At 56.5% G+C, this 17,690-nt stretch overlaps 2 protein-coding genes across 2 annotated transcripts; both read right to left on the bottom strand.

Annotated features, from left to right (window-relative positions):
- Positions 1-2,303: 2,303 nt before the first annotated feature.
- Positions 2,304-4,901, bottom strand: IRF2BP1 (interferon regulatory factor 2 binding protein 1). The gene has a single exon (XM_082677940.1). It carries the CDS (start codon positions 4,558-4,560, stop codon positions 2,806-2,808), a length of 1,755 nt encoding a protein of 584 aa, XP_082534066.1. The 5' UTR covers positions 4,561-4,901; the 3' UTR covers positions 2,304-2,805.
- A 2,593-nt stretch (positions 4,902-7,494) lies between these two features.
- Positions 7,495-14,350, bottom strand: MYPOP (Myb related transcription factor, partner of profilin). Its single transcript, XM_082677483.1, has 2 exons — positions 13,819-14,350; positions 7,495-8,727 (listed from the first exon to the last, which is right to left on the bottom strand). Exons 1-2 carry the CDS (start codon positions 14,315-14,317, stop codon positions 8,036-8,038), a joined length of 1,191 nt encoding a protein of 396 aa, XP_082533609.1. The 5' UTR covers positions 14,318-14,350; the 3' UTR covers positions 7,495-8,035.
- Positions 14,351-17,690: the final 3,340 nt, after the last annotated feature.

Genomic DNA, 17,690 nt, shown 5'->3' with positions numbered 1-17,690 from the left:
GCAGGGCTTGTCACACAGTGGATGCTGAATAAACATTTGTTGAAAGAAAGGAGTCCATTAATTTATCCATCCTTTAAACTTGCCAGTGCGGGGCAATGCTGGGGACACAGTGGTGACTGAGACAGCCTTGGCCCTGCCCTTATGGGGCTCACAGTCCAGTCCCCAGACAATAATGATTTAGAATGCTCAGGGCTGGGATAGGGGAGTGGGACCCCAGAAATGGCACCTGACACAGACTGAGGGTCAAGGAGGGCTTCCTGGAGGAGAGGTCAGCTGAGCTGAGAACTGGAGGGTGAGCCGTGAGCCAGGTCCTGTCATGGGGACCAAGTGACTAAGACAGACCCAGCCCTGCCCTTCTTCACAGAGCTCTGTTCTCCCCCTCGGTCTCATAGAACTTTTGAGTCTGAAGATGTCTTAACTCTCTAGTTCAAACCTGTACCTTTCCCTGATTTCACAGCCTCCCGCCTTCCCTCCCTCTCTCCGCATCTCAGTCTCTCTTCTCTCTCCTTCTGTCTCTATGGTTGGCATTTCCTCAGTGTACCTCAGCCTCTCTTAACCCATCTGGATATTTCTCTAATTTTCCTTCCTGAACGTTTGTCTCTGTTTCTATCTCATCTCCCTCATCTCCGAGCGAGCTCCTTTTCTCTCTCTGGGTCTCTGTCTTCTCTCTCTCAGTGAGCTGGTCTCTTTACATCTCCCTCCCCACCTCTGTCGTCTCCATCTTTCCCTGGGTCTCTCTCTGTGTCTCTGTCTCTCCTTTCATGAAGCCTCTTCACCTACTCACTGATGCCCCAGATCAATCCAGAACCCCTCCACTCTGGCCCCAGCCTGGCACTGAATGAAGAGGGGCTGATCCAGGCCCCTACACCCACACAGTTCAGGCCGCCTGCTCTGTTAATAGTTAACCCAACCTCTATCTAGAATACACACCAGCCAGGCTGGGGGGTGACTCCCCTGGCCCCTACCCACCCACCAGCTGTTCTTAAAGGACCAGGTGTCCTCCACAGCTCTTTAGCCCCCACTGGGGCACAGCGCCCCCGTGTCTGGAGGCCTCTAGCTCTGAGGATGGGGGAGGGGAGCTACCCAGTACTTGGGTCTGCAGAGCTGGGTCAGGAGAGGCCACAAGGTTGCCCAGGAGGGCTGCCCAGGCACGGAGCTCCATCCAGCGTCTCCCTTGCTCCTGGCTTATCGCCTGGTATATTTAATCAGGGGTGGTTTTCCCAGCCCTGCCCAGAGCCCAGGCTGGCAGTGCCAGGGTGACAGAAAACCTGAGACCCGGTGGCTGGGGGAGGGGACTCCTCAGTCCGAGAACTGAGGGTCCTCCAGATGTGGAGGACCAAGCCCTAGAGTCCCTAATATTTGGGAGTTGGGACATGGGGGTCTGCGGGATGTGTGGGAGGGACACCTGGATAACCAAGATGGGTCAGGACGTTAAGGTCTTCCAGATTTAGGTGATATAACATCTGGGTTCCTGAGACCTGGGGCAACCTAGGGTCTCACAGCCGTGTGACAGGGCTGTGCGGTGGCAGGACACACTGTCATTCCCCATCTCTCTGTCCATCCGTTGGCCTTTGCGCCCGGCTTTGCCCCCTTCACGAAATCGCCACCTCAGGGTCGCGGGGGAGGCCGCTGGGGTGCGGGCTGCCTCTTGGGGCCTCCCCCTACCCTTAACCCCTGCTTTGCCGCAGCCGGCTCAGGCCCCGCCCTCTGACGCCAGCGAGCAGGAAGTCCTGGTTAATAATCAGCCCGCCGGGACAGGTGCGGGACAAGGCCGCGCACATCAGAGGCGACCGCGGGGGGGAGGGCCTTTTACCCGGCCAGTCACGGTGTCTTAGGGCGGCCGCCGTTGAGGCTGGTCTCCAGAGATGGGCGCGCAGTTCAGGGCACCACCAGAGGCGAGAAGCAGTCACCTTGTTTCCAGGGAACCTGTTAGTGTACCTCATGAGGTAAATTTCCTCTTTCCTCAGGCAGTCCCTCTAGCAATCTGGCCTAATTCTCTCCGTGCCTAGCAAGAACTCGCGGCCCGTCCCTTCTGGGAAGCCTCCGGATGCCCCTTGACCCTCCCCGTCGGTGGCACTGAGTCCTCCACCTTCGGGGGAGATACAGGGGATGGGCCAGAAGGGAAGGCTAGCTCCCGAGCTTGGCTGTGGCTCCCTCGCAAGAGCCTTAGTTCTTAGTTCTGAGCCTTAGTTCTGTCATCTGGAAAACGGGCTGATGGCTAGAACGCTTGACTAGTTGGCCAGCATTTATAAAAACAGCCGGGGGGCCCACCTGAGTGAAGGGCGCCACCTGGAGGCTACAAGGCAACGTCCTCTCCCCTGCAGGATCAGTTCGGTCCCAAAGGGGGCGCAGCATCTCACGCAACTAAGGGACCAAGAAGGAAAAAACCCATCTTTCGGTTTATTGAAGGAGGGAGAGGGGATAGGGGAGAGGGGCAATAAAATGCTTTTGCTTCGTTTATAAAGAGCGAGATTTCAGGAGGCCCCTTCTCAAGGAGGGGCGGGGACACCTCTCCTCCAACTACAAGCAGCAGCAAAGCCAAGCCAAGGAGGGGAGAGGGAAACCGGAGGGGTCAAGGGACCCCAAACACCCCCTCGGACAGAAGCCACAAGTTTTCTCCCCCCACCCTCAATGCATCTACCCCAGGGGACCCATCTGGGATAAGGAGGGGACCCATCTGGGATAAGGAAGGGGGTATGTACACAGGCGGGGGAGGCACTGGGCTGGGTGGGAATAATTTATCCGCAGCGGCGGTGGGTGGCAAGGGCGGGGGCGGATGGGCAGTAGACTCGTGGCAGTGGTGGCCTAGGGGTCCCGTTCTTTCTTAACCTTGATGTCTCCAGCAAGGATGGTGGCGATCTCGCCTTGCATGAAGGCCCAGGGGACAGAGGAGCCCACTAGCGGGCACTTGTCTCCACTGGGGCAGTACACCTCCCCAGCAGGACCCTGCGCCTTGATGAACTCCCGTGAGCAGGGAAAGCAAAACTTGTGTCCGGGCACTGAGGGGCACTGGACGAAGTGGGTGTCTTCCAGCCGCTCCCGGCACAGGGTACAGCACAGGGGAGCCCCAGGGGTTGCCCCAGTGCCGCTACCACCCCCGCTAACAGCTTCCGCCCCTGCTGTGGGGCTAACTTCTGCCTCACCGTTTCGGGCCACCAGACGATGCTGGGCTGGAGGCTGGGCCGCAGAGGAGGCTGCGGGGCTGGCGCCCCCTGTGCGCACAGGGCCCCCACCCCCTGCAGGGTCCTTGGGGGAGTGGCCAAGGGCCTCGGCCACGTTCTTCAGGGCGGCGATTGGCGAGGGCACAGCAGGGGTATCAGCGGAGAACGGGCCACCGGGTGCCACCCAGTGCCGCTGCTGCTGCTCCTCGGTGGTCATCTTCCCAGATGCCTCGCCCTCGGGCTCAGGGGACGCCTTGCGACGGCGCGGCGTGGGGGCCAGATTCCGGGATGGGGCTCGTGGGGGTGGGCCACAAAGAGCTGCAGGGGCTGGCTCTGGATACTGCTGGGGCAGGGCCTCGGCGGGAGCTGGCTCGCGGAAGGTGCGGACACCGTCGGTTAGCAGCTCCCCCAGCTGGCGCCACTCCCCTGAGCCGTGTCGGCGTTCATACTCGAGGTACTTGAAGCCTGATGAGGCCAGTGCCTTGCCCGGCTCCCGCAGAGCATCATGAAACATCTGGCGAGCCACGGCCAGGACTCCAGCATACACGTTGCCAGAACCACAGGGGTATTCGGTGAAGAGCTTCAGCTCGAACTCGTAGCCTGGCGGGCGGGCAGTAGCATCGAAGGCGAACACCCGTCCCACCAGCCCGTGATCCTTCTTGAAGCGGACATTGAAAGGGGCGCAGGCAGACAGCGCCAGCAGCTGTTCCCGCACGGCTTTGGGGCGCCCATGCCATTCCTCTGCCCGGCCCCTCATGGCCTCGTTCAGTTCTGCCAGACAGTCCGCATTCCTCTGCTGCTTCTCCTTCTCGAAATCGGAGCCGAAGGCTGGACGGGCAGGACTCAAGCCGGGTGCCAGCGTCAGACCTCGGCTTCCCAGGCCAGACACCGCAGCTGCCAGCAGCCCGGGGGGCACCAAGCCGGGCATGGAGCCAAGCAGGGCCCTTCGCGCCCCCTCCGCCACAGCTTCCTCGCGGCCCAGTCCATTGGCCAGGCGGGACCCCAGGGTGTACTCCAGGGCGGGCGAGGGCAAGGGGAGGCGGCCCGACGATGTGGCCCTATCATAGCGGTCCTGGCCTGAGACAGCGCCGCCTGTCCCCGACGGCTGGGGCTGGGCCTGTGGAGGCGGCAACTGAGGCCCCTGTGCAGCGGCGGCTGCCAGGTCCTTAGTGGTCGGGTGCTTGAGGGCCGGGGGCCCCGGCGAGCGGCCCTCGGGGAGCACGTGGCTTCGCTTGAGCTGCCGGGCGGCATCGATGAGCAGCTCGATGCGATCCGCGCCCTCGAAGTTCACGCAGCCGCGGCACACGGCCTCACTGAAGTCCCACACCATGGCCCACGGCATCTTGGGCAGGTCGCACAGGTAGCACCACTGGCGGCGGGAAGCCTGCACGGACGCCATAGCCCCCGCACGCGCGCCTCCGAGCCCCCGCGTTCCACCCGCCGCCGACGTTCGATCCGCGCCGCCAACGTTCGATTCGTGTCCCCGGGACAGCGCGAGCCACGGTCGGGCCTCTGGCTCGGCCTCCCCGCGGATCCAGGCCCGGCCCCCCTTCCCCGCCCCCTGGGCCCTAAGCCTTTTTCCTCACTCCCGCCTCCTCAAAGGCAAGCAGAGGCACGTCGGCGCTCCCGCCGGGTCCGAGCTCCGGGGCGCGGCGCACAGCTCGGGCCCCGCGATAGGCCGCGGGCGCCGCCGCCTCGGGCTCCCGCCGCTCCCGCCACTGCCGCTGCAACTGCCGCCGCAGCCGCCGCCGCCGCCGCCGCCTCCTCCACCTCCTTCTGCCCCAGAGGCCGCTACGCAGGGAAAGTTACATAACGCGCCGGCAAAGCCTTCTGGGAAACGTAGTCCCTCCGGGGCCGTTTCTTAAAGGGGACCGCCGGCTGCCGGAGGGTAGGGGCTCACAGCCTCTCCGCTGCGCAACCTTTACCCCTCCTCGCCGGGGGGGCAGGGAGTTTGACTGGCTCCAAGCAGCTCGAGCAAAAGGGTTGGGGACGGGGATGTGATACGAATGGTGAGAGCCACCACGTATTCAGAAAGTGTAGCGGGCGGACTGGCTTCCGGACGGCCAGTCTCTGCTCCGACTTGCTTTGCAGCTTTAGACAAGTCTTGCCTTCTCTGAGGCTCAGTTCCCCGCCCTTCAAAGGTGGGCCAATGACCGGTTACGAAGGCAGCAGCTCCTGGGGCGGGGCGGAGGGGCCTTAATTGGACGTTTTCGGGGGTGGGGGGAAGGGAAGCTGTCAATTTAGTGTTGGGCAGGACCGTCCACTTGGCACTTCGTCTTGCCCAGGATCTTGGATATAAGCCTCTGACTGGGGCCAACAAAAGCCGGAGAAAGGAGAGGACTGACGGTCTCAGCCTCAGTTGCTTTATCTGTTAAAAGGAGTGGTCGAGCGCCCCTCTCTTCCAGCTCTGCGGGCGCGCTCTGGTCTCCAAGGGGTTACACTGTCAGTTTCTCCGCCCCCCCACCCCAACTTCACTACAATTCCCAAAATGCTCTACGGGGCGAACAAACTGACGCACTTCCGCTGTCTAGGAGGTTGGGGGAGGCCTTCCCGATTCCCGCTGGCTGTCCATAACCCCCCCCCGCCTCAATTTCGGGGGGATCTTTTCGATCACCGGGTGAGAGGGTCCTTACACCCTCTAGGGCTCACCAATTTGGGGGGCGGAAAGGAGGCCAGAGATGGCAACATAGTTTCTGGGGAGAGCGAGAGCCAGACCACCTTTCTCCAACCTTGGGTGCTTACTACCTGATAGGCCCAAGCAGGCTTTGGCGACCCCCATGTTTTTTTTCTTCCTGGCGATGGAACACTGCAGGGCAGGCTTGGAGAGGGGGCATGTGGAGGAGAGACAGGTCTCCAGCTTCTAACCCACATCAGCCTCTTCCTCTCTCTAGGCCTGGGTCTGTGTTAAGCGCTCAAAAATATTTGAATGACTTGCCAGGGTTGCATTCATTAGTAGTTTTCAAACTAATCAGGGAATGCCTGCCGCCACTCTCCCTCATCCCGCTGCAACCATAGCAGGTCTGATTTTATGTTACCCAAATTTCAGACTCAGCATCACCATTTTGTTTACCACCTGTATTATTAACATTTTTCTTGAAGTTGACTCCTGTGAATCAAACACTATTTACTTTTGCCTCATCCTAAGCAGTATTATGTGCATGATCATGGGTTTTATGTACTAGGTACATTTTTACAAAATAAAACTACATACACATATAACCATAGAACAGTTAAAAAGGCCATCCACATATCGCCTAAAATTGTCTTTGGGCCATTCTTTAGTAAACAGTAGTTGGAGTCAGGAGTTCTGGCCGGAGGCTGGCTTCAGGTGGACTGGATTGGCCCCTGACAAATTTAGGGCAAGTCCCTAAACTTCTCAGGAAAAAATGGAGACCCCCTAAAATCGGCTTTTCATTGGGTACCTTCAGGTTAAAATGCAAACATGCAAATAAATTCTTAGCATGGCACCTGGCCCAGAAAAGGAGCACCATAAATGAAAGTTGTTTTTAAGCTCCCATTACTTAAAAGATTCAACCTTTCTTCTGTGTTGGGCAATGCTGAGGACACAGCAGTGACTAAGATAGGCTCAGGCCTTGCCCTGACAAGGCTCATCCAGGTGATGGAGGGTCATTCAATTTAAATTTACTCAAATGATTACTTAACTGCCTTTCTTTCACAACTGCTGGGGGAAAGGGGGGGGGGTGGTCAGGAAAGGCTTTCCTGAGGAGGTGGTATTTGAGCTGTGACCTGAAGGATGAAGAGAATGTAGTTGTAGGCAGCAAAGACACCTAAATCTTTATGCCCGTATTACAGATGAGGACAGTGGGGCCCATAGTTACACAGCTGGCCAGGGCAGCACCAGGGGTTGAGCCAGGTCTGAGTCCAGGGTGATGGCTATTAGCTACTTTGCTACCAGGCTCTGCAGCCAGTTTGGGAGTAAAAAAGAGAACCAGCTCCTCCCTTCATGAAACTATACGGGAAGCAGGCTTTAAATAGATAAGGGCATGTGTTCATTTAGTGACCACAGGATGCTGAGAGAGGATCTAAGAAGCAGACCCACCCTAGCCTGGGGGAAGGAATCCAGGATGTCCTCCCAGAGATGACATTTAGGGTGGTATCCGAAAGATGAAAAAGTAGGAATAAGATTTGAACACAGGACTTGATGGCTTTAAGGAAAAAAAAAAAAGTCTGGAAAACCACCAGCCTCTAAAACTTCAAGGGGGTGTCACCTGCCCATGGAGGGATGAGGCAGGTGTAGGCGTTGGAACTTCAGGCCTGTCTCAGACAGAGCCCCAAGTAATTATATTAAAAATAAGTTTATTGATATCTTGTCACCACTGGGGAGCACAGAGGGGGTTGAGCTCTGGAGGTCAGAGACCAACGGGAGGCAGAAGGCTCAACCTACACCAGTGAGAACTCCACCCGCCCCTAGGGTACAGACTGCAATAGCCTCTGCATCCATTTTCTGACTTGTCTTGAAACTCCCACCCGCTCCAAAGTCTGGGTAGGGGAAGTGGGTCAGTTGTCTTCAAGTCAAGGCCAGGAGTTCTGTTAGGGGAGGGGGATGTGCAGGTTCCCTCCGCAACCCACGAAGGGCAATAATAAATAACGTAAAATCCATGGCTTAGAAGTCAGGGTTAAGGAAAGCAGCCAGGCAGACAGCGCTGTACTGATAAGGGCTGGGGGGCCCATCAAGGAGGCCCCCCAGAATCAGGCACTAACTAGTACAGGGAGTGGGGTGCTCGTGCCCCGCAGCAGGGAGCCCGGGTGCAGCTGGGATGGGGAAAGTGCATTGCCCTCCTCCACTGGGCTAAGCTGGGGGGAGGAGGTGCAGGCAGAAGGTGCGCAGACAAGCTTGAACCCCACGGCAGATGTCACGGAGATTTCCACCGCCCCCGCCTCTTCCGTGTAGGGAAACTTTTCCTCCTTTTGTGTGGTGGGGAGTCATGGGGAGGGAGTGGGGCGGGCGGCGGCCGGGGGGCCCCCTCCTCGCTCCTAGGGGCAATGATCACCCCCCTGGCTGCCACCACAGCCCCGTCCACGACTGCAGCCACCACGGACACAGGCTCTGGGGTGACCTCCACCTTGGGGGAGGGGGGGGACAAGACAGGCCTGGGCGGTGGAGGTGGGGGCGGGGGCGGGGGCAGTGGGTCAGCGGGGGTTCCGGGCAGAAGGGGCAGCAGGGCGCTGAGGGCCTCGCTCAGTTGGGCTAGTCCCTGGCGAAGGGTGCCGGCCAGCTCCCGGATGGCGTTGGCAGTCTCCTGCTGGGCCCGCAGGAAGTCCAGGGAGGGGTCTGGGGCCGAGGGTGGAGGCAGTGGAGGGGAGGGGGAGCTGGAAGGCGAGGGTGCCACTTGGACCTGCTGCGGTGGCTCGGGGGGTGGTGGCAGCGGAGGGGCTGGGGGGGGTGGAGACAAGGCCAGGCGGGGCAGCTGGATGGTCTGCAGGGCCGGAGGGGGCGGGGACTCACGCTCCTTGGGTGCCGGGCAGCCCCCTTCCTGAGGATTGCAGGAGGGTCTGGCCCAAGGCTCCGGGCTGCTCGAGCCCCCCTTGCTGTGGGCTGGTGTATCTGTGGAGAGAGAGATGTAGGTAAGATGTGGGGGACCCCTAACGCTGTCATGATTTCCCTTTCCCACCTCCCACCCACCCTGGACCCAAAGGCATCCTTTTCAAACCTAAGTCAGGTCATGCCTTGGAGCAGAAGCCCCATGACCCAGGGGAGAGAGACAAAATATTTAACAATAATCTGGTGGCCGATACCAGCCTTCATGGAACAGGGTCCTGGAGGTCCCCTGCCGAGCCAAGCAGCTCTTATCTCATTCAGTGTAAATGCCAACATGCTAGAAGGCTCTGAACCATCCACACCCGCCCCCCCCCGCCCCCCCTCAGGCAGCACTGCTGGATCCTGGGGAGGCCCCACGGGAGGAGGGCCTGGAGAAGAGGTTGGGTGGCTGGAGTAGGAGAAGGGGGAACTTCTGGAGGCGGGGAGTAGGGGGCTCTCTCCAGTCAGGAGGGCAGGATTTCAGTCTCAACTCTGGTCTGTGTCAGTTTAACCCCAAGCCTGCGGGGCTTCCTCCGCCCCCTCTCACCTGGGATCTCATTCGTGCTCACGGACTTGAAGAGTCCGCGAGCAGAGGCGCCCAGGTTTCCGGGCCCAGCCTGAAGCTCTCCCTCTGGCTGTGTACTCGGCATATCCCCCTCCAGTAATCCCGTCCTGTAATGCCTCCAACCCCCTTGCCTGGAGCTGAGCTCCTGGCCCTCCCCCAACCTGCTCCTCCCTCAGCCACCCCATCTCAGATGCTGGCAGCTCCATCCTTCTAGCTGCTCGGGACAAAAACGCACTCTTCTCTCCCAAGACACCACTCGTGTACAAATACCGTTGGCTCTGCCTTCAAACTAACCCAACATCTGTCCTCCTCCACGGCCCCCACCCTGGTCCAACCACCACCATCTCCCAACCTGGACTATTCACTGGGCTCCCAGCCCACACCCCCGCCCCTTAGAGTCTGTTCTCCACCAGCAGCCTCAGGGGTCCAACTAAAATACACCACAGTTATGCGCTACAGGAAAGCAGCTACTCACAAAGGACCACATGTCATATGATCCATTTACATGCAATGTCCAAAATAGGCAAATCTTACAGAGACAGAAAGTAGATTAGTGGTTGCCTAGGGCTGGGCAGAGATGGGGGAGCGAGGCGGGGGGTTGATGGCTAAGAGGTACAGGGTTTCTTTCCGGAGTGATGAAAATGTTCTAAAATTGATTGTAGTGATGGTTGTGCAGCTCTATGAATACACTAAATGCCACTGAATTGTATGCTTTAAATGGGCAGGTTGTATGGTATGAGAATTCTACCTTAATAAAGATGTTAAAAAAATACAAGTGAGATGTCTTTCTCTGCTCAAAAGCCTCCTGTGGCTACTATCTCACCCACAGTAAAAGCAAAGTTTTCAAGGTCCCCACGATGTGCCTCCATTGCCTCCCTAACCTCGTCTCCCACTCCTTCTCTCACTCTCTTTCGTTCACTTGACTGCAGCCAAACTGGCCTCCCTGCAGGGGCTCATACACTTTTTTTTTTTTTAATTTTGGCCACGCCGGGCGGCATGTGGGATCTTAGTTTCCCGATCAGGGATCAAACCCGAGCACCCTGCGTTGGAAGCACAGAGTCTTAACCACTGGACCACCAGGGAAGTCCTGGGTCCTCATACACTTTAGGCCCGCTCCTGCCTCAGGGCCTTTGCACTTTCTGTTCCTTCAGCCTGGAAAGATCTTTCCCCAGACACCTGCTTGGCTCCCTCCCTCACCTCCTCCAGCATCTGCTCAAACATGGCCTCCTTGGAGAGACCTTCCTTGACCCTCCATCTGAAGCAGCTCTGTCCTTTTCTCTCTCCTAGCCCTACCTGATTTCTTTTATAGCACTTATCTCCACCTGGCATGGGATCGCTCTGTGTTTGTGGTCTGTCTCCTCCTCCTTATGTCAGCTCCATCAGGCAGGGCTTTGTTTTTGTTCACTGCTGTTTACCCAGCGCCTAGAACAATGTCCAGCACAAAATTTTGTCTTTAATGAGAAAAGAACTGTGGCTTCCTGGGAGTCAGTACTGATTGGGCACCAGGCCCCAGGTCCCGGCAACAACCCTCCCGCAGCTCCGCAGCACCCACAGGGGACAGTCCAGGCCTCTCTCTAGGGCTACAAGGCCTCAGCTTTTGCCCCTTTCTATTCTTCTTCCTTGCCTCAGTGCACATCTTGTTCCCTCTACCAGGATCACTATCCCCCCACACCCCCAGGCTCGAAGGCTGGGGCTCCAGACTCTTTGGGCCGGCCGGCCTGGGCAAGTAAGAGAGGCTGGCAGAGAGACAATAACCAGAGCTAACGGTGGTTGGACACTTTCCTGGCCGACCCTGGGCGCAGTGGCTAAGTTCTCCTATGTTATTTCACCCAGTCCTCCGAGCCAGTCTTTGGGGTACGTGCTATCAGTATTAGCCCATTTTACAGATGAGGTGACTTGAGGCCCAAAGAGGTGTCACAGAGCTGGTGAATGGGAGAAGAGGACTTTGAACCAGGCAGGTTCTGGAGCCTATGCTTTTAACCATTCCTTGGGCTGGGGCTGTGGGCTTGACGGTGGGGTGGCGAGTCTTCTTCATAAAGGGCATGAAAATTCCAGCCACCTGGAAAAATATATGACTTTTCTAGTCTACCGAGTAAAAAGAACAGAAAAGGGGCCCAGCCTTCATGCCCACAGGGCTCACAGGCGTCATGTAAGGACCACCGTGAGAGTTAAAATCATAGTTATTCGCAACCTTTGGGCCTCAGTTTCCCCACCTGTAAATGGATGTGTGTGAACATAGGACCAAGTAACCCTGTAAAGGAATATCTCCCTGAGGGCCGTTACAGGCATTAAGTGAATTACCATGGGCCAGGGCATAGGCCAGTACCTGGCATATAATAAGGTCTCAATGTGGTTGTTACTGTTCTTTCATTCAAATATTAGGTCACAAGATAAATGGTTCTTATCTCTCCTTCCAGTGTCAACAAAGATGCCTCAGGCTGCCCCAGGCCCTGTTCCTGTCCTTCAATCAGAGCAGTTCCTCTTTTAAGAGTTTTACACAGTGGGTAATCTCTGTGTGAGATTCTAATCAAGGACACTTTAAGCACATACCTGCCTCAGGGTCTTTGCACCTGCTGTTTCCTCCAGCTGCAGTACTCTTCCCCCAGATATCTATTTGGCTCAGTCTCTCTATTCAGGTCCTCTGCTCAAATGTCCCCTCTCTACAGAGGCCCCCTTTCCATCACTCACTATCCTCTTAACATGCTTTGTTTTACTTCTTTTAGTTCTTATCACCTCTTTGTATAATCTGCTTTGGGGGATTACTTGTTTGCCGTCTGTCTCCCGTAACTAGAATGTCAGCTCCATAAGGGATGGAAAATTCTTTCTTCAGAGTATTCCCAGCACCTACCACGCTGTCTGCCTCAGAATACGCGCTCAATAAATATCTGTTGAATGAATGAATAAGGGGTTGTACAGCTTCTGAAGTAATAAGTTTGCCATCTCCACGCTGGTTCAATGGGGCCATTTCACAGGTAGAAACACTGAGGTTTGATTCGTATTGAGTACAAGGGTCCCGAGTGATTGTGTCTTTCTCTGGCTTAAGACACTTTCATGCCTCCCAAATGCCCTCAAGATAAAATCCAAAGTCCTGACCTTTATTTTAAACCACATGTGATCCAATTCTGGCACACCCATTAACTCGTAGTCAATATTAACTGTTTATATCTATGTAAACTACTTACATATTTACATATATATGTATGCATATATATGGTATATATCAGGCCATCTAGCCAGTGGTTAAGTGCATGCACGGTGAGTTGGACACAACCTATATTCAAGTTCCAACCCTTCTACTTACTTACTTGCTGTGTGACCTTGGGTGGGTGAATGAACCTCTCAGAAATTCCATGATCCTGAGCTGCCTTGTTGGATCATGTGCCCCCGCTTTCTCTAAACCCTTGTATGGCTCCCCATAGTACTTAGAATAAAATTGAACTCCTTATCTCAGCCTAAAGGTCCTGCAAGGTTTGGCTTTTGCTGACCTCTCTGATCTCATCTCAAAACATGTCCTTTCTTTAATCTTTCCACTCTCCCTTCCTCCCCTCCCCTAACTGGGCAGCATCTCTCAGTTTCCTAAACTGGCCAAGCTTTCTTGTCTCCAAGCCACTGTACATGCTGTTCTCCAGGAACACTTTCCCGTCTCTTCTTCATCCTCACTCTTTGCATCTCGGCTCTGATGGCTCCTTCTCCAGGAAGCCCTCCTTGAATTCCCAGTCTGGATCAGATGTCCCCTAGGGACTCTCATAGCCCAGCCCTGCCTGCTTTGAGTCATCACTGTCTATACATGGGTCTGTCTCCCCCAGTGGACTGTGAGCCCCAGAAGGACAGGCCTGAGGATGTCTCAGTCACATCTCTGTCCCCAACACTGTCCAGCTCAGGGCAGTTGACTGGGGAATAGCTGTGGAAGAAATAATCATCCAGAGTTAGGGCTGAGTGGGGAGTTTTGTACTCCACTCTCCCCACCTCCTCTACTCAGGGCATGACCTTGGGAAAATTTCCAAACCTCCCTGAGTCTTTGCTTTATAAAATGGTGAAACAGTTCGTGCTTCACAGCACTGGTAATTATATCAATAGCTAGCAAGGAAGTAATGTACCAAGCAAATTACACATATTAACTCATTTAATCTTCCCAGCAACCTCTGAGGCGGGGACCATTTTTTATCCCCATTTTACGGATGTAGAAACTGATGTGCAATAACTTATCCCAAATGACACAGTTGAGTGGCAAAGTTGTAACTGGAGCCCAGACTATCTGCCTTCAGAGTCACTCCCCCTACACTACAGTTTAATGAAATCATGGGTGAGCTGATGATCCCATGTGTGGACTCTGGAGCCAAGCCTCCTAGGTCTGGGTTCCATTCCCGACTCCGACCATTACCACACTTTTCTGAGCCTCAGTCTCCACAGGTGTAAAATGGGGATTATAACAGTACCCCCCTTCCCACAGCTATAGGGAGGATCTGATGAACCATATAAAGGGCTTGGAACAGCGCCAGGCACAAAGTAAAATTTCTGTTTGCTTTTGCTGAGGTGATGCTGAAGGAACTCACCTGCCCGTCGGTCCTCCTTGCGGTCCTCAGACAACACACAGCGTTGGGCGCAGGCGCTTGGGGCCGGTGGCTGTGAAGAGGCGGCCGCGGAGGGCTGCTCTGCCCCTGCACCAGCTCCTGGCCCCGCCACACCCGGCCCCAGGATGGCAAAAATGGTCTCCTCCTCGGCGGAGAAGGCGTCCTCGGCGGCAGGCCCGGTGCCCTGTGTGGAGTGCGGCACGCGAGCCAGCTTCTCCTTGGTGCGGCGCTTGAAGTCGTTCCAGCGCTTCTGCACCTCCTGGCCAGTGCGCTTCCAGCTGGTGATGCCGTTGATCTTGGCGGCAATGCCGTCCCACACACGCCGCCGCTCGGCCACGCTCACCCGACGGCTCTGAGCGCCGTAGAGCTGCGGGTAGTGGGCGCGCACCTCACGGATCAGGATCTGGTTCTCTTCGAACGAGAAGCGCGGCTTGCGCAGCCGGGTGGTCTCTTCCGCTTCGCCCGCCGCCGCCGAGGCCATGGCGCCCCCCGACGCCGCCGTCCGGCCGCCTGGCGCATGGGGGGCGCCGGCGCTGCGGGCACAGGGCGCACGGCGCTGGCAGGGGTTCAGCGGCCCCGCGCCGTCCGCCCCACCCCGGCCGCCCCGATACCGTCTCCTATGTCCCCGGGGATAGGGGTGGGGGCGAAGGGCGGACGGAGGCGACGGGCAGCGGGGGTCCGTCAGAGTGCCTAATAATAGATGACACCGGCTGAGCGCTCATCTTGTGCCTGGCGCGGCGCAAAGTGCCAGGCCATGGAGTTGATGTTAATTGGGTATGGGTATGGAGGAGTGGAGGGAAATGAGGAAAAGCGGAAGGAAGAGGGGGTGTCTGCGGGAGTTAGAGGAGAATTGGGGGCATAGGAGGATAGGAAATGGAAGGAGAATGGGGGTATCTCGGGGGTCAAAGAAGCACGAGGGTGATGGGGATAAGGAGATGCTGAAGAGGAGATGCAGCAGGGAGGGGGGGATCTGGAGCAGAGGAGCGCTCTGGGGGTTCCAGGGCAATGGGACGTCTGTAAGACCAATAAGAGAAGTGGTCCTTAGAGGAGCAGTCCAGAAATAATCGTGAACTGGGGGCTCCTAGGACAGTGGAGAAACTGGGAGAATAAAATATTAGGCATTAGGGTCTGCGGGGATTGTGGGGGCTTTGGGGATTGCCACGAATCAAGGGGAGCCCTGAGGGTTATGAGGGTCCGGGATTAGGAGGGGCCAACTGGGGCTACGGGAGACTCTGGGAAGAGTGAGGGTCGCGGAGGGTGGGGACCGAGTTGGGCCGCGGGTCACTCACCGGCGCCGCCGCAGCCCCCGCCTGCCCGTCGGTCAAGACTCGGGCTTCTGCGGCCTCTTCCCTCCCCCTGCCGGCTTTCTCCCTCCCCTTCTGGGCCCCGCCCCCGGCCGCCCCGCGAGCCAAGGCGCAGGCGCACCTAGCGCCAGACGGTCCCCCAACGCCCGAACCTCTTGGGTTTCACTCCTCCCGCCTGAGCGCAAGCACAGAATTGCCCTCCACCGGCCTCCGTAAGCGGGCCGCAGTTGCGCAGGCGCAAGGTTAGCGCAGCGCTCTTTCCCCTAGCTCTCTGATGCCACAAGAACGCACGCTCAAAACCCTCGCACGCATGCGCGCCTTTCTCTCCCCGCTAGCTTTGGTACTCGGACTCCGTCTCTGCGCAGGCGTAGCAATCCTTGGAGGATGAGGGAGAGACCTTGGAGAGTGATGGGACCGAATGGTTTCCTAGCCTTTCGGACCGTCTTCCAGCCCACCCAGCCCTCTAACTATGCCTGTGTCTCTTAGAGGACAGGGAGGGAGACGGTGCTGGAGGGAAGCGGTTCGTTTCCATGACAACTGCGTGGGTGGGGTGGGGAGCGTAACAAAACTGGCTTTGCAGCCCCTTATACCCGCCCCTGCGCGGGGCTGCTCGGGATCTGCTAACTACTACCCGTAGGGGCGGGGCACCCTGGGGATATTCGGCTCCAGGCGGGTGCAGTAACCATAGCAACTCATCTAGCTTCCAACCCTACCTGGTGGGACCCGTGTCCACACACGTCACGGCTGGCACGCAGGGAGGGAGATAAGAGGGAGAGCTTCTTGGCTGGTAAGGGGTGATCCTAGCACAGGCATGACTTTAAGCAAATGCATGGAGGCAGGAATGAACCTAGAACACGGGTTCTAGCTGGAAGGTAGGATGATGGACTTAAGTCTACACTGAGAAATTTGTAGCTTAGCATCCTGCTGGAGTTCTCAAGGTCATTCCACAAACAGTGCTTCATTCATCATTCAAACAAATATTTATTGAGCACCTATTCAATTCTAGGTGCGGTGAATATAGAAGACAAAAATCTGTACGCTCATGGAGCTCACTTTGTAGTTGGGAGAGTGAAACATTTAGCAAAATTAATAAGATATATAAGCGAAAAGGTGATAAGTACCATGAAATAAATGGAAGTAGGCAAAAGGGTTGGGGAGTATGGGGTGTGTGTGTGTGTGTGTGTAATTTTATTATTTTTTTTAAAGTAAATTTATTCATTTTTGGCTGCGTTGGGTCTTCGTTGCTGCATGTGGGCTTTCTCTAGTTGTGGTGAGCAGGGGCTACTCTTTATTGAGGTGCACGGGTTTCTCACTGCAGTGGCTTCTCTTGTTGCGGAGCGTGGGCTCTAGGTGCACGGGCTCTAGGTACGCAGGCTCAGTAGTTGTGGCACACGGGCTTAGTTGCTCCGCAGCATGTGGAATCTTCCTGGGACCAGGGCTCAAACCCATGTCCCCTGCGTTGGCAGGCGGATTCTTCACTGCTGCGCCACCAGGGAAGTCCCTGACTCTGGTGTTAACCGTAGCAGAAACTGAGTTTAGGGAGCGAGAGTGGAATCTGGGGCCCAGTGAGGAGGTGACTACAGGGGCTCAGGTGAGAGGTCGTGGTGGTGGCTTCAACTAGGGTGGTAGCTGCTGAGGTGAGGTGAAGTGGAATTGGGTAGAGGAAGTGAGAGAAAGAGGAGTTGAAGATCACTCCAGTGACTTTGGCCTGAGTAACGGAAGAATGGAGCTGCCAGAAGCAAAGACGGGCAAAGGGCTGTAAGAGGATCAGGAGTGCAGGTTTGCCCAAGTACAAAGGTGAGGTAGGCAGTTGGATATTTGAGTCTGGGCTTCAGGGGAGAGGTTTCAGTTTTTTATTTTTTTATTTTTTATTTTTTTGTGGCACGCGGGCCTCTCACTGTTGTGGCCTCTCCCGCTGCAGAGCATAGGCTCCGGACGCGCAGGCTCAGCGGCCATGGCTCACGGGCCCAGCTGCTCCGCGGCATGTGGGATCTTCCCGGACTGGGGCACGAACTCGTGTCCCCCTGCATTAGCTGGCAGACTCTCAACCACTGCGCCACCAGGGAAGCCCGAGGTTCCAGTCTTAAGATATGAATTTAGTAATTATCAGTGAATAATGACATTTAAGACTGGGAGAGATTGGCAGGGGAGCAAGTTTAGATAGAAAAGAAGTGGATTTCCCTGGTGGTGCAGTGGTTAAGAATCCGCCTGCCAATACAGAGGACACGGGTTCGAGCCCTGGTCCGGGAAGATCCCACATGCTGCGGAGCAACTAAGCCCATGCGCCACAACTACTGAGCCTGCGCTCTAGAGCCCACGAGCCACAACTGCTGAAGCCCACGCGCCTAGAGCCTGTGCTCCGCAGCAAGAGAAGCCACCACAGTGAGAAGCCCGCGCACCGCAACGAGGAGTAGCCCCCTCTCGCCGCGACTAGAGAAAGCCCCCGTGCAGCAACGAAGACCCAAAGCAGCAAAAAGCAGTATTGTAACAAATTCAATAAAGACTTTAACCATTGTCCACATTAAAAAAAAAAAAAGTCCCATGGCCTTG

The sequence above is a fragment of the Grampus griseus genome (assembly GCF_964374135.1).
Source record: "Grampus griseus genome assembly, chromosome: 19".
Taxonomy (NCBI): domain Eukaryota; kingdom Metazoa; phylum Chordata; class Mammalia; order Artiodactyla; family Delphinidae; genus Grampus; species Grampus griseus.
The sequence above is the reverse complement of the archived record's forward strand: the minus strand, read 5'-3'. Positions and strand labels throughout refer to the sequence as shown.